A 14049-nucleotide genomic window follows, 5' to 3' on the forward strand; every position below is an offset into this window, starting at 1 on the left:
TGGGGTTGGTTTACGAATGAAGCCAAGATTCTTAGCTCCCTTTCCAGCAAAATCGTAGCAAGATCTTTCATGCACAATCTTTCTGCGAGTCCAGCAACAATCATTTGATTTTTGATAACCTTCAATCGCTTTTTTGGCATTGTAAGAAACCTGCAATAAAGCGATAGACAGTATAAATTCCTTAATAATAAATAAAATGCAATAACTTCGTGAATATCGCATAAATTTGAATAATATTTTTAAAATAAACTCATTTTTAAACAGTGCTTGATCATACAATTTTAATTTTTCTATGTATAATTAGTGAATAATTGATATTTCACTTGACTGCAATAAAGCGATTGACACACTTTATATAACAATGACAATATGTACAGAAAAAAAAGAGCAAGCTGAAAAGCTAAGATAAAGGCTAAGAAAGCGAGAATTTAATATAGATTACAAGTGCATGACCATAAAATTGAAGCATTAATAATAAATAAACATATATGAAAAATATAGCAAAATAAAATATGGAGATTATTGAGGAAAGAAGTGTATTCGAAATTTCAATAAGGTGGTAGCAACAAATAAGAAAAGAGGATATCTGGAAATAGTATTATGTTTGATAAAATGTTGAATACTGGATGTTTATAGTATTGTTGCTGCTGGTCGAGAGGTGGATGTGAAAGATGTAAATCAACCATACGAGAATAGAGTAGACACAAAGGCAAAAAAGAAAACGGCAATAGAAAAAGAAGAATGACAGACACTTATATTCGATTAAGACGATCATTAACGTGGTTTATTTACCTAATAAAACGAACGTGGTCAATTTGTCGGGAGTGGAAATCGTATAATCAGGATCAGTCCGAGTGAGAAAGGATCAGTTTCTGGGAATTGGTAGCTGGACGTGAGTGGACACTAGAGCAGGTACCTAGATGTCAGTAGTCACTGGAACGGGAAGTCAGACGTCAGTGGGCCCTGAAAATGTTTATTCGGACGATCTCGCTCGTTGAACATTGTGTCACTTTCAGACATGATAGAAGATTCCTATTGCTCTTGGGATTCGTGAACAACTGGCCAATTAGTGGAGGGTCTACAACAAAAATAAAAAAGAAAACCGCTTTCTATCAAACGGAAATGGAAGCATATCATCATTTCTAGAGTGACAATATCGTTCCACCCAGTAGAGCTTGTGACGCAACGTGTCATGTTAAATCTGTTTATTGACGCCATTGTGTTTGTATTATTTTATAAACTCGTAGGCGTGGCGGTAAGGCAGATATTCATTGAAATTAAAAGAAAGATGGCAATAAAAATGTTTGCATGAAATCATTTTAAAATGAACGTGACTTTCGATTTCTGGTGTTTTTATATTAAACCACCCAACCAGTAAAAACTGGGATAATTTGTTAACTATTGAATACTTTTTGCACTCTATTTTCTTTTCTTTCAAGTTAGAAGGCCAGATTGAATATATAAATATATTTTTAGTGGAAATAATGATTTGAGATTCAATGAAGTCTGGCTTTCTCGCACAAATCTATTTCTCTTTTTTCTAGTAATATGACATTTATATTAGCGTGACAAGAAAGTTCTTGCGGTTTTTAACTTTAATTTAGTTCAGTTCAAACAGAATTTATTTATCGGATTAAGCACCATCAGAATCAACACACCTTCTAGTTGCGATGAAATCGCTGAAGGCTTTTTTCATATCGCTAAGATTTTTTAAGCATTTCTAACGCAGAAACTGGTCGAGATGATTGAAAAAGTGATAGGTCGTAGGTGCGAGATATGAAGAGTATGGCGTATGGCGCAGAATTTCGTCGTCCAATTAGTTCAACTTCTGCAGGGTCGATTTAGCAAAGTGCGGTCAGGCATTATTGTGGAGGAGAATTTGACCTTTTCTGTTGACTAAAGCCGAGTGTTGTAGTGGAGGTTTTTGATGCATTTCATCCATTTGTTGACAGTACTTTTTCGTCGTAATGGTTTCGCTCGCATTTAAATAAAACACTTTAATAGATGAGACAAGTTTCAGACCACCAAACAATCAACATGACCGTCTTTTGATACAATTCTCGTTTCGGGAAGTGTCGTGGAGCCTCTACGGCATCTAATCACTGAACAGAGCTACGCCGGTTGTCGTAAAAACTAACTTTTCATCGCAATTAATAACCCGGTTGAGAAACGGGTCGTTCTTGTTGCTTAAAAGGCGTTCTTTTTGGTTGTCGTGTGGCACCCATTTATTGAGATTTTTTTGTCTTTACAATCTATTTCAACTGGTTATAAATTGTGGTATACGTTACGTCTAATCCAGAAGTAAATTCTCGAATAGTTGTGCGTGAATTCGCTTCGACTGAGGCTCTTAATTGATGGTTGTCTACACTCTCGTCGCCGCCACGAAATTTCTTAAACCACCATTGTGTTGTGCGTTCAGTAGTGGTGCCTGGGCCAAAGGCTTCGTTGATATCGCGAGCAGTTTCAGTAGCTTTTTGGCCTCACTTTAATTGAAATAAGAAAATTGTGTGAATTTGCTTTTTCCCATCTTGTATTCAACGTTCTGAAAAGAAGACATAACTGTTTTGTACCTATTCTAATTTAAACAATTAGATAGTGCGGAAAACGCTCTTAAAATGATATATAAAGTACAGGTAACATAACGAAACTTATTTGAAAATACATCATTTGAAATCAAAATGAAAAATTCCGCAAGAACTTTCTTCTCAGCGTAATATTTAAAACATGTAAGCAGCTTAAACAGACTCTCTGCCTCTGCAGGGCCACATATCCATCTCCCCTACACGCGTTTTTCTTTTTGCCGCCAATAGACAGCCATTTCGCGTCTCTGACATTTCCTATCCATCTTTTTCAACTGCATTTACTCTTTTCTCTCGCCTGCATAGTCTCCTTTTTTTTTTTCGCGTACACTTTATAATTTGCATATGTGCATTGTTCGGCTACTGCTGCTATCTTACAGATGCTGCTGATAATTTCCCACGCATTCACACGCCCTGTGTTACAGTCAAATATATTATTTTCATACAGAAGTTTACAATTATGTTCAACAGATATTTTTTACGAACATTTGACGTACGTCATGGTTTAATTTCTAAAACTAAAAATATCTATTTGAAACATGTCAAGTTGCGTTGAGTAAAACTGGGAACATTTTACTTTTAATCATTTTAACATCGAAATACAGTAAAAAAAATCGATCTTGCTTTATTCACCTGGGTGTTTCAAACATGGTTAGTCCCATGAGGTGTTTATGCCCCAATACAAAACTGTTTATAGTGTTATTATTGTGTAAAATATATTATTCCTGCTGGGTCAGGATATATCTGCAGTTCCTGTTGAACAGTTTGAATCACTTGTATCTTGTTGATATTAATTTATATAATAAAATAATATTAATAATACAATAAAAAAATAATAAAATTAGGGAAAATTTAAAACTCTCAGATTGAGATCATATTTATTTAAAAATACTCACAGGATACACGAGTTTGTGTTATTTTTTAATATCTATGATGAACACAGAATGTTTCCATGAATTGAAATAGCAAGAAAAATTCATGTGTGCTTTCAAATGTAAAAACAAAATTTTCCTTTCTAATTGAAATAGCAATAAAAATGAATATGAGTTCATTACATAAACATTACCTTTCAACCTGGACTGGCTCAAAAGAGGATCCCTCCATTACGACCAAGAGAGGTTGATATTGGCTGCACAAGACCAGGGCCTCATGACAAATGCCTTCAAAAAGATGTGTGGTCTAAGCAACAATAATAAATGCAGGTTCTGTAGCACTGAGGTTGAGAGTGTGGGCCACCTGATTTCTGGTTGCAAAGTCCTACTTGGAGACGGTTATTATACAGATCGCCATAACGGAGTTTGCAAACACCTTCACTGGAAGATATGTAAGAAACTCAACATTCAGTGCAGTAAAAACTCCTGGGAACATATACCCGAACGAACAATTGGGAATGACAACTACACTATTCACTATGACTACATAATCCCTACTGCTACATATCTAGAAAACGCAGCTGTTAAACCAGATATAGTGATTTGGGACAGAGCAAACAAAAAAGCGACCGTAATAGAGGTCAGTGTACCCAATGATACAGGGCTTAACAGAGTTGAGAGGGAAAAGATAACAAAGTATCAAGGACTTATGTATGATATGAAAAGAAATTGGAAATTAAAAGACGTTTCAATTATACCAGTCATCGTAGGAGCAAGAGACAATTTGTGTATATCACAATCATGTTTCTCACAAGTGTTACATATTGTTTGCACCTTTCGATCCTTTGCCCTGTTATAAAATGCACATCTCTTTGTGTGAAACTTATGACAAAAAATACCAAAACATATTAATCGCATATTAAATGTTACAGAGTAACCTATTGATACTTAACATGCTTTTATAGCTACAGACTTTCAATTCCACTGGAAAAATACAAAAATGTATAAATCATAAAATCATACTGTTGTGTCGTGGACAACAGTGAAAATAAGAACAATCAAGTTGAGGTTCGGTTAAGGAACAAGTGTATTAACAATAATGTACAAAGATAGGAAAGCGTGTATATCTGCTGGGCACTCAGCTTACGGTTAAAGTGCAGTCGCATCTCTCTCACCGTTGTTGGAATTACTAGCGTTATTTATAGTGCTAATCGGTGTAAATTCCTCTGTTCAAGGAAGGCCGGTATAACACATGCCTACGTTAGTTAGCTGGGGTGGCTGAACACCCCAGAAGGACAAAGTAACGTCTACCTCCAAGGAAAACTGAAGTACAAATGCGCCATAGGGGGTGTGCTATATCCTCACTTAGTCAGGAGAGTATTGGGAGTGAAGAAAAAAGTTGGCAACTATGAATTATAAGAAACTAGCGGAGAGTACCCGGCGTTGCCCAGGTGGAGGATATTAGCACAAGGACGAAGCGATGGTTAAAATTAAAAAAAATATAGAGAGAGAAAGGTGGGTAATTAGTTTTCCACGCTAATCATTAGGCACAAAGAGGATAATGAATGCAATGAGTTGTTAATCAAATTAAGAATCATAGGAGTCGCCACGCATGCGCAGAACAGAACGTTGTTTTTAAAACTGGCCGGCGACCAGGCGAGTTTCCTGCTTTCTGTCGGTATTTATTTGTATTCCCACAAAAACAAAATGTAGCAATGTAGGACTAAAAACAATTTGCTTAAAAATGAAATTTTCTCAGTATGTAAAGGTTTTCCCCTCCGTTGACTGAGAACTAACCTCATTTTAGTGAACACCGCACCTCGGCCATCAGGCCGTCGAGATATCGTTTGCATTCGAATAGTTTCGCTTTATTATACGAAAAAGAAAAACAAACACTCGAGACGACGAGACGGTCGTTATTTTGTTTAACTCGATCAAAAAAAAAAAAAAAAAAAAAAGAAAGGATATCCGTTTGCGAATGCGAGATATTACGATCTGAGAAGTATGCGAAAATTTATCGCGGAATCTAACTGCCGCGAGAACCCTGATACCAAAGCCTTTCGCGGACATGCACAAACGCTCACGCCATTTTTACCTTTCATATATTAGATTAATCAAAATTGGGTGATAAAACACCGCATGGAACTAATGCAAGGTTAAGATATTGTTTGAGAACTTTATATAATCCTACATGTGGAAACATGATGAAAAATGTTTAAGCAGTTCAGTGGATATAGGGTAATCTGGAGCCATTCCATACCATAGTTTTTGTTTCTTAAATTCTGATTTCGATGTAAGGCATTTATATAGATAAAAGAAACTTACAGCCAATACAGTTGCACAACAGACAAACGACAAAGCCACCTCTTTCTTCTTCTTCTGAATTATTTTCCTTGTTTTATTGGAATCGTTTGTGATGAGTAATTTGGTAATTTTTTTTTCGTATTTATTTTCATAATTGTTGTTATTTCACCACGAGGACCAGTTGCCCCAAAACTTTGTGAGACGACAACAACTATGGAAGGCAGTAATTACTAAGGATAAAGTTAAGAGACGCAGCGTTTTTATCCCGTCGCAGGTAATAACCTGAAGAAGGCCAGAGGAACAATTGGCCGAAACATGATGAGACAACAACTACGAAGATGAGGATAACCGCCTGCAAAAATTAAATAAATACTTTCCTTTAACTGAACAGATTTTCAGCCGAGAGGGTATGAAATTAACCCTGGTTGTCCTATATCTATACAAGATTTCTGTTTGTCTGTTTGTCAGTTCCGCTTTTCTTGGAAACTACTGCACTGATATGGTTGACATTTTGTTTTGGTAAAGTGCAGAGAACTAAGTATTATGGTCTCTCTCCGATGCACAATGGCATAAAGGATAAAGTTAGGAAATTTAACATTTCCATCCTATTAGAAATAAAAATAATGTAAATCCTAATAAAAAATTAAAACATAAGCAAAAAAAATGCAACTGTAGAACGCAATCACTCTGTCTACTATAAAATAAATGCATCGTTTACCAGGAGAGAAAATTTGCTAAGGAAAACCTTGATAAAAAATATTAGGTAAGGATGACTTTACCGGATTTTAAAAGTAGATATTACGACCACATTAACAAACAATTACTAGGAATAAAAGTGGACGATCGCAGGCAGGGTGGAAATAATACGGCAGGCCAGGACATGTAAAAACTTGGACGACCTGTGTAGACTTTGTTTGGATGAGATATTAGCTATTCTAAACTTTAAAGAATTCTGAAACTTATTAAACTGCAGGAACAAAAGTGAAAACGTATATATACACAAAAATAAAGGTTACGTGAGGATAATAGCAAACACACAAATAAATAAATAATAAGCAAACAACAAAAGCAAATATGGTAATCATAATAATAATTAATAAAAAAAAACAAATTCATAAACGCATATACTAGCATAAAAATAAAATAAATAAAATGAAAATAAAAAAATTATATAAAAATGCCAGTGAAAAACATGCAGATAAACTAGGTCACTTTTCAACACGAAGAAAAGAGAAATACGATTTCCGTGAAACAGAAGAAAGAAACAGGAAAACATGCAGCCTGGCGAGCTCTCTCGAAGATAAAAACGAAAATTCTGTGTAGCTAAATTGCAATATATATTTTCCAAACTTATTATTTCACTCTCCCTTTGCCTTTCCTTCTCTTCTGTATGTATATATATATATATATATATATATATATATATATATATATATATATATATATATATATATATATATACTAGCATTTCAGCCCGGCGTTGCCATGGTATTTGGAGGTGTATGTTGAGCATTTAAAAAAAAGGCGGTCAATTTTTTAAAAACTTTGACCCCTATTATGACCCCTTAAAATTATTGTTTAAAAAGCAACAGTCACGTTATAACACATTGCGTTAACTTGTTTCAAACCGTGGATTGGCATAAACTATATAATAGTTCATCAATCATAATTTTGCACAACTGGACTTCATCAGCGCATAGAAAAAAACAATTTTTCAAGAGTCTACAGCCTACGAATCGGGGACTATCTTATTACTACAGCGGGTATTCATTTTTTATCTACAACATGTATATAATGTATCAAAAAGGCTTTATTTGTATTTTAAATTAAAGCACACGTGTTTTATAATATTTCCTCGTGTATTTTTTGAGTAGTACCCCTACATATTCTAACAATGGACAAATCCTGACGTCAATTCTGGTGACGATGTTCTGCTTTTTACAGTCTAAATACAAGAAAGAAAGAAAGAAATAGATAGAGAGAGAGAGAGAGAGAGGGAGAGAGAGAGAGACAGCCAGCCAGCTAGCCAGACAGACAGACAGACAGACAGACAGTCGTAAATTTACTTTTTATTTTAGTTAAGCGGAGTTCCAACTCAACTAACATCTTTTTTGTATTTTTTGTTTAATATATTATTCATTTCACTGGTTTCCGAGATTTCCCGTTATTCTTTCCAACGTTTAAACCATGATAACTCGCGACGAGGTTTCGAAACCAAATTTTAAAATGTCCCAGTGTTCACATAACATCGGGCGACGACAGAATTCAAATGTAAGAATGACAATTGATAATTCGAAAAGAAATTACGCGAGGAATTCACAAAAGAACAAACAGACGTCTTTTTTCTCTTCTTGAATAAAGTGACAATGAAAAAAATTGAAAACGGACTTTTGTACAAAGTATTTTTTGTAAGCTGCAGACATTTAAATGCTGTTGCAAAAGAAAAAACAAACAAAACATGTCTGCTTTTAAAGTGTTGACCTAATTTTGTCCACGTTTTGCGTGATGATAATTCGTTGCAAATGCATTTGTTCGTTTCAGTTCATCTCTACTCGTGTTTTTTTAATATATTCTTTTTTTTTTTACTATTTGTTAAAAGTGAACATTTTGGTTTTGTTTTGTTAAACAAGAAAAAATGATTTTTTTGCTCATGGGTTAGTCATTTTCTATTCAGTTATGCAATTATTTTTTCCATTTCTTCATCTAGAAAGCCAGGATCTTTCACAGTAAAACATTTTGGAGAGAGAAAATCCCCCCCCCCCTTTTATTTTGATTTGAAAGTTTTATACCTGAAAAATCCCCAAGTGATAAACACACACACACACATACACATACACATACATACACACCCAGAAACACAAAGAAAGAGTATTTCCTCTTTTCCTCCCCGAGAAATTTTGTTCAGAAAAAAAGAAAAAAATGTAGTTTGCTTGCAGAAGATATTAAATATGGAAGATTTTAAGGCTATAATCACGCACTTACCCAAGGTTCAAGTCGATCAATAGAAAAAAAAAAACAGAGGAAAATTTAAAAGAACAAAATAAACAGATCCAGCTGCAATTTCAACAGAAATTTCACCAACAACAAAATGTTTCCTGAAGTTCCACAAGGAGCAAGAAGTAATGTGAAAAAAGCAAATGTCAGAACAAGAAGATAAACAACAACAGCGGCAACACATGTTGGAGCAGAAAGTGTTTCTTGAACAGAAGGGAAAAGAGAAATGTTCTTAAAAATGTTGAACAGTGATAAGAGCACAGTTCTTTTTCAAAACACCATCTGGAATTCCATTGAAACGTTCATCTGCGTCCCGGAGCAGGATAAATCATTTGATGCTTTTGATAGAAAACACGAAAACTTAATCACTGTTGATTGCCAAGAGTTGAGCAACGCCAAAAGTGTCCGTCTACTTTAACGGAAACTAGGAAACACACTAAGTTCGTTGACAATATACTACTCAGAAGGATGAGGTCAGAAAGATTATTCTCGGAAGCGCTCAAGCTTTTATCTGGACTTATCGGGTCTCGTATCAGCGAAAAAATACGCGAAGATTAGACGACGGGTTCTCTCAAGACTCAAAAGCGAACAAGGGCTCACACTCTAAAAGTGAGCGTAAAGAATGATTCAAGAAATATCGAGGCGTCAGACGTATTATACGCGCGAAAGACAAGTGACAGACCAAAGGATTGCTCTCTCGAGAAAAAACAATGTACACGAGAAGACAACCCAGGCACAAACAAAGAGGAACCCACCGATTTCCAAATCAAAAGCAAGTCTGTGCATTCGTTGCAGCGGACAAACCTGGTCTATAAACTGTTTTTTACAAAAATAAAACAAGTAATTAGTGTGGCATTGAATAAAGAACAGAAGTAACAGAGTCTGACAAGAAAGATCCGACATTGAATCGGAGTGGAACCGGCGGAAGTATATAACTCTAAACATACTCAACAAGAAAGTGGATTTACAGATGAATTTATAGCCGGTTCAAACCTGCCAATCATCAACATGCAGACATGGAAATGTTAAAGAAACCAACCACGATGCTAACTAACAAATAAGCTCGTGCTGTGACAAGTGATGAGATAAAATTTAAGGGAGAGGTTACACTCTCGCTGATATAAAAACATACATCTAAAAAAAGTAAGAGTCTTCGGAACAGCTTGGATGGAGCGAGTTAAACGTTGTGACCAACCAATAAATCAATTCTGCCGTAAGGAAAAAAAATCCTCTAATAGAGCACAGCAATGAAAGGATGAGTTAAAGGAAAAATTACAGGAAAAATTTCATCAGGACTCGGAAGATTAACGAAGGCTATTGTCAGATTTGAGCTGAATGATAATGATCTACCCGCTTTCAAAAATAAGCGAAACGTCCGTCTGCGGCAGTCGATAAAATTCATAAGGAACTGGATCGGCTAGAAAATATCGGACTTTTTGGAAAGTAATCACTAGTGAATGAACTGCCCCTACCGTATACGTTACGAAAAAGACCAAGCAACTTCGTGTATGTGCGGATTTTTTCACGAGCTTGAATACGGTTGTGAAAGATTACCACTATCTCCAAACATATACAGGAGGTTTTTAAAAGAATTCAAAACTTGGTATTTAATGTAAAAAAATCAAAAACTGATATCGAAGAAAATAGAAAGTGTCATTTTCACAGTAAGGTGTTTCTCTTACAACGCTTTCTCTTTTTAATCTTCACATCTTGACTGTCTCTGAAGATGACGCTCCCCATGTCATGGAGAGATTAACTCCCCTTGGTTATCCATTCTTTCCGGCGTTCAGCTAAAAACTGATTAAAATCTACTGAAATCTACTCAAATCTACGTATCTAAGACCCCAACGCTGACGTAAACCTAAATCCAGTTATTTGTTTACACAAACCAAAATTTCCCACGGAAATCTGTTAACCTTTATTTTATAAATCCACATTCCTTTGTAAACCTTTATTATTCCAGCTGCCAGTCATATTTTTCTAATCTAATTTTTTTTTATTTTTCTAATAATAATAATAATAATAATAATAATAATAATAATAATAATAATAATAATAATCGATCCAGCGACCAGCCGTCGCTCGAATTAATCTGTATATATAAATTCGTATTCCTTCCTGTTTGTTTGCCTGTCCACAATTTGAGTAATATATCCAAAAGGTCCATTACTTTCTTATTTCATTTATTTCTATATATAGTATGATTCTTGCAAAATATCCGCTCAAGAGGTAATCTTATTGGCGGATTACGTTAAGCAAAATCGATTTTACTAAATAGCTGAATGTTAGTTACTGTTTAGAGCGAGATGATTGTTTTAAGTCTTTTATTTAAGATTGTTAATCAACGTTGATTTATATTGATAATATATTTAATTTAATCTATTTTAAATTATTTTTACTGACATCGATTTTTTGCAGAAATTTAACTGTACCAAAGATCGTAGGGTTGCAACACAAGATGCCACATATAAATTAATAATCTAACCTATTAGCCATTTTTATGTAGCTTCTGACCACCATTACAAACACATTCAGCCGTGATTTTAAATCGATCATCGCCATCACAATCGCAACACTTTAAGAAGAAGAAACCCAATACTTTTCTCTCTATATATTTATTCATACCATTACTACCAGTTGACACCGGGCCCTATTCTACATTTTTCAACTATAGTGTGATTACACCCTCCGTAACTGACTAAGACAAATATAGACTTAACATATTCTGATTTCCGATTACTAAATAATAACGGCTCCTCAGCAATGTTACACCCTTCCTAATTGGTTGATTCCAGAAATTCTCATATTCCAGAATGAAACTAATTCTTAAATAAACGAACACTTCTAAAAGTTTACAAAAATGGCATCGATCTCCACACGAGGTCCTTAATCGACTGGGTCCGTCAGCGTAAAATATCGTAAAACAAAACAATAATTTACTCTGCAGTTTCAAGAGGGTACTTTTCACAAATATCTTTTTAAGTCCATACCAAAACAGATATTTACTAAAGAAAATTTCACAACCTTCTTTAGAATGACGACTTTTATATGTTTTCGACTATACTGATTAATAAAATCTCATTCTAATTTTGCAGAGACAAGTAATTTGGGATGTCTATTCCAAATACCGTTCTTAGCATGACAATACTCAAAGAAGTGAAGTGAAAAATATCGCATTTGTTTTGTTTTACACGTTAAAAGAAAACGACATAAAACTGAAATTTGATTTAATACTATTGGAGGAAGCGTTGAAAAGCAGAAGCAGACTCGAATAACAAAGGAAAACAGCTACGGCTGCTACCATTGATTTTAATCACTCTAAACATTTCATATACAATGAGAATCTAAAACTTCTGTTTTTAGTTTCTATTATTATTCGAATGAACTATTTTTCGTAATTTTATTCATTCATACTGATTTGCGCATTGCCTTAATTACTTTTCTTAGATTCAAACAGTACCTGCAGGTTATCGCCCCAAACCACCACTAATCGCCAGTGAAAGCCAGATTATTTTATTTAAACCACGGCCGTTAGTTTCCTCAATTACTCATGGACAGCAGTACTCCCAATAACAAACGTAGTTTACGTTTTTGCGAGAGGGCCATGCTTCAATCGGGCAGCGCCGGTTAACAGATCCTGCTAATATTATATAAATCTCAAACGTCGCTTTGTGTGTTTGTGTGTGTGTGTTTGTATATCCACTAAAAACCTTCGCCAGCTTCATCGAACCGAATCGAAACCGGTATTATCTAAAGGAGTGATCCCTCGGGCGCATAAAAGAAGAAAAAAGATTAAATCTGTGATGGTCAACTAGACCATTTCTTGCAAGGAGGTCACTTTTTGCGACGCCATTTTTTGCAAGTCACATACGCCTTTATGTTTATCAACGTTATATATTCAGGGTCATGACATCGTAAGTCATCGTGGTTCGGTGGGCATAAACGTTTGTCACTTACCTTTTTTCTTTCTTTTCCTCTTTCGCATGTCACATTCGAGCCTACCTACGCGGCTATTATTTTTTTGTGGTTGCACCGGCACTCGCTGCTATTTTTATGGAAATAAAAGTTGTTTTGATTGCCTATAAGCTGACACTCGCCCTTTGATATCCTTTAAATTTCTTTAGCCTCCTTTAAATGTCGTATCGTTAATTATAATCTTCAAATAAAGTTCTAGACTTTCCAAAACATTATAAAAATAAGATTTAATGTCTAAATTCTATTATTTCTAATGCTATGATTTATTTAAAAATTTATCTAAATATTATAACTGCAGTTAATTTTATTATAATTGTTTTTAGTTAATATGTTACGATTATTATTTATTTAATTATTTATTTATTTATTTTGATGCATGAAATAATCATTTTATTTATAATCTGTATATATTATTATCATTATTATTATTATCGAATATTTTGTTTGGTTGTGATATCTATATAGAAATTAGTATTTACATTCACTTGAAATTGACACAAGTTTTTGGCTTGTAAATTTAATTTTATTTCTTGATTTTATATATACACGTATATATATATATATATATATATATATATATATATATATATATTTAAATGGCGGATAATTTAATTAAAAACTATCTTGATTGGTTACTTGTAGATTAAACCAAGCATGATTCGTGTAGCAGAGCGCATTTTAGTGCGTATAAAATATCAGCAGCAGCCGTACCATGTATAGTAAGCAATTGTATTAGCAACAGAAGCAGCGTTTAAACGCGTATGCAAATTGGCATGTGTCCTCTGGCTTGCATTTAAAGAAAAAGAAAGGACACCATATGATCGGGTGCGAGAAAAGTCTACGCCGAAGGAGACGGCTGTGTAAAATGAAACCGAGAGTTTACTGGCTGTAGCAAGCATGCTGTCGGAAGAAAGATCAATGCTTGCCAGATTAAATGGATATGTGGCAGCGAAAGACTTTTAAGTGGTCTCAAGACGGGAGAGTAACGTTAATAAATGTTTTTGTTAAAAAAGAAAATAAAGTCGAACAAGATTTTTATTAATATTTTTCCAGTTTTATTTTTTATGAATTACTAAAATAAAGTTTAACGCTACGTAACGTTACATTAGGATGAAGTACAAAATATACTAACATTTAAAAGACATATTTTCGTATTTTGTTATATATTTTTAGGTATGGAAGTAAATTGGCCAATCCAGAAAATGTCAGTGAATTAAAGTACTTGAATGAAACGGCAGCGAACGAATTTAAGAATACAAACAAGTTCTGGATCGGTAAGTTGCGGATAATTTGGCCATTTTCTCTGTTGATTTTATTCGTGATTT

General features: G+C 34.3%; 2 protein-coding genes across 4 annotated transcripts in view; both read left to right on the top strand.

Moving 5' to 3' along the window:
* LOC145287716 (uncharacterized) overlaps window positions 1-14049 on the top strand; it is a 640174-nt gene that overhangs the window by 201841 nt on the left and 424284 nt on the right. The window lies entirely within an intron of this gene.
* The window catches only part of LOC145287713 (uncharacterized), a 186738-nt gene that overhangs the window by 37827 nt on the left and 134862 nt on the right, over window positions 1-14049 (top strand). For all 3 annotated transcript variants that reach the window (XM_080135465.1, XM_080135466.1, XM_080135467.1), the window contains exon 4: window positions 13898-13998. In XM_080135465.1, coding sequence (XP_079991591.1) covers window positions 13898-13998 — 101 coding nt within the window. The remainder of the gene's footprint in view (window positions 1-13897; window positions 13999-14049) is intronic.

This window comes from Euprymna scolopes, chromosome 11 (assembly GCF_053919585.1).
Source record: "Euprymna scolopes isolate OS-2025 chromosome 11, ASM5391958v1, whole genome shotgun sequence".
Lineage (NCBI taxonomy): Eukaryota > Metazoa > Mollusca > Cephalopoda > Sepiida > Sepiolidae > Euprymna > Euprymna scolopes.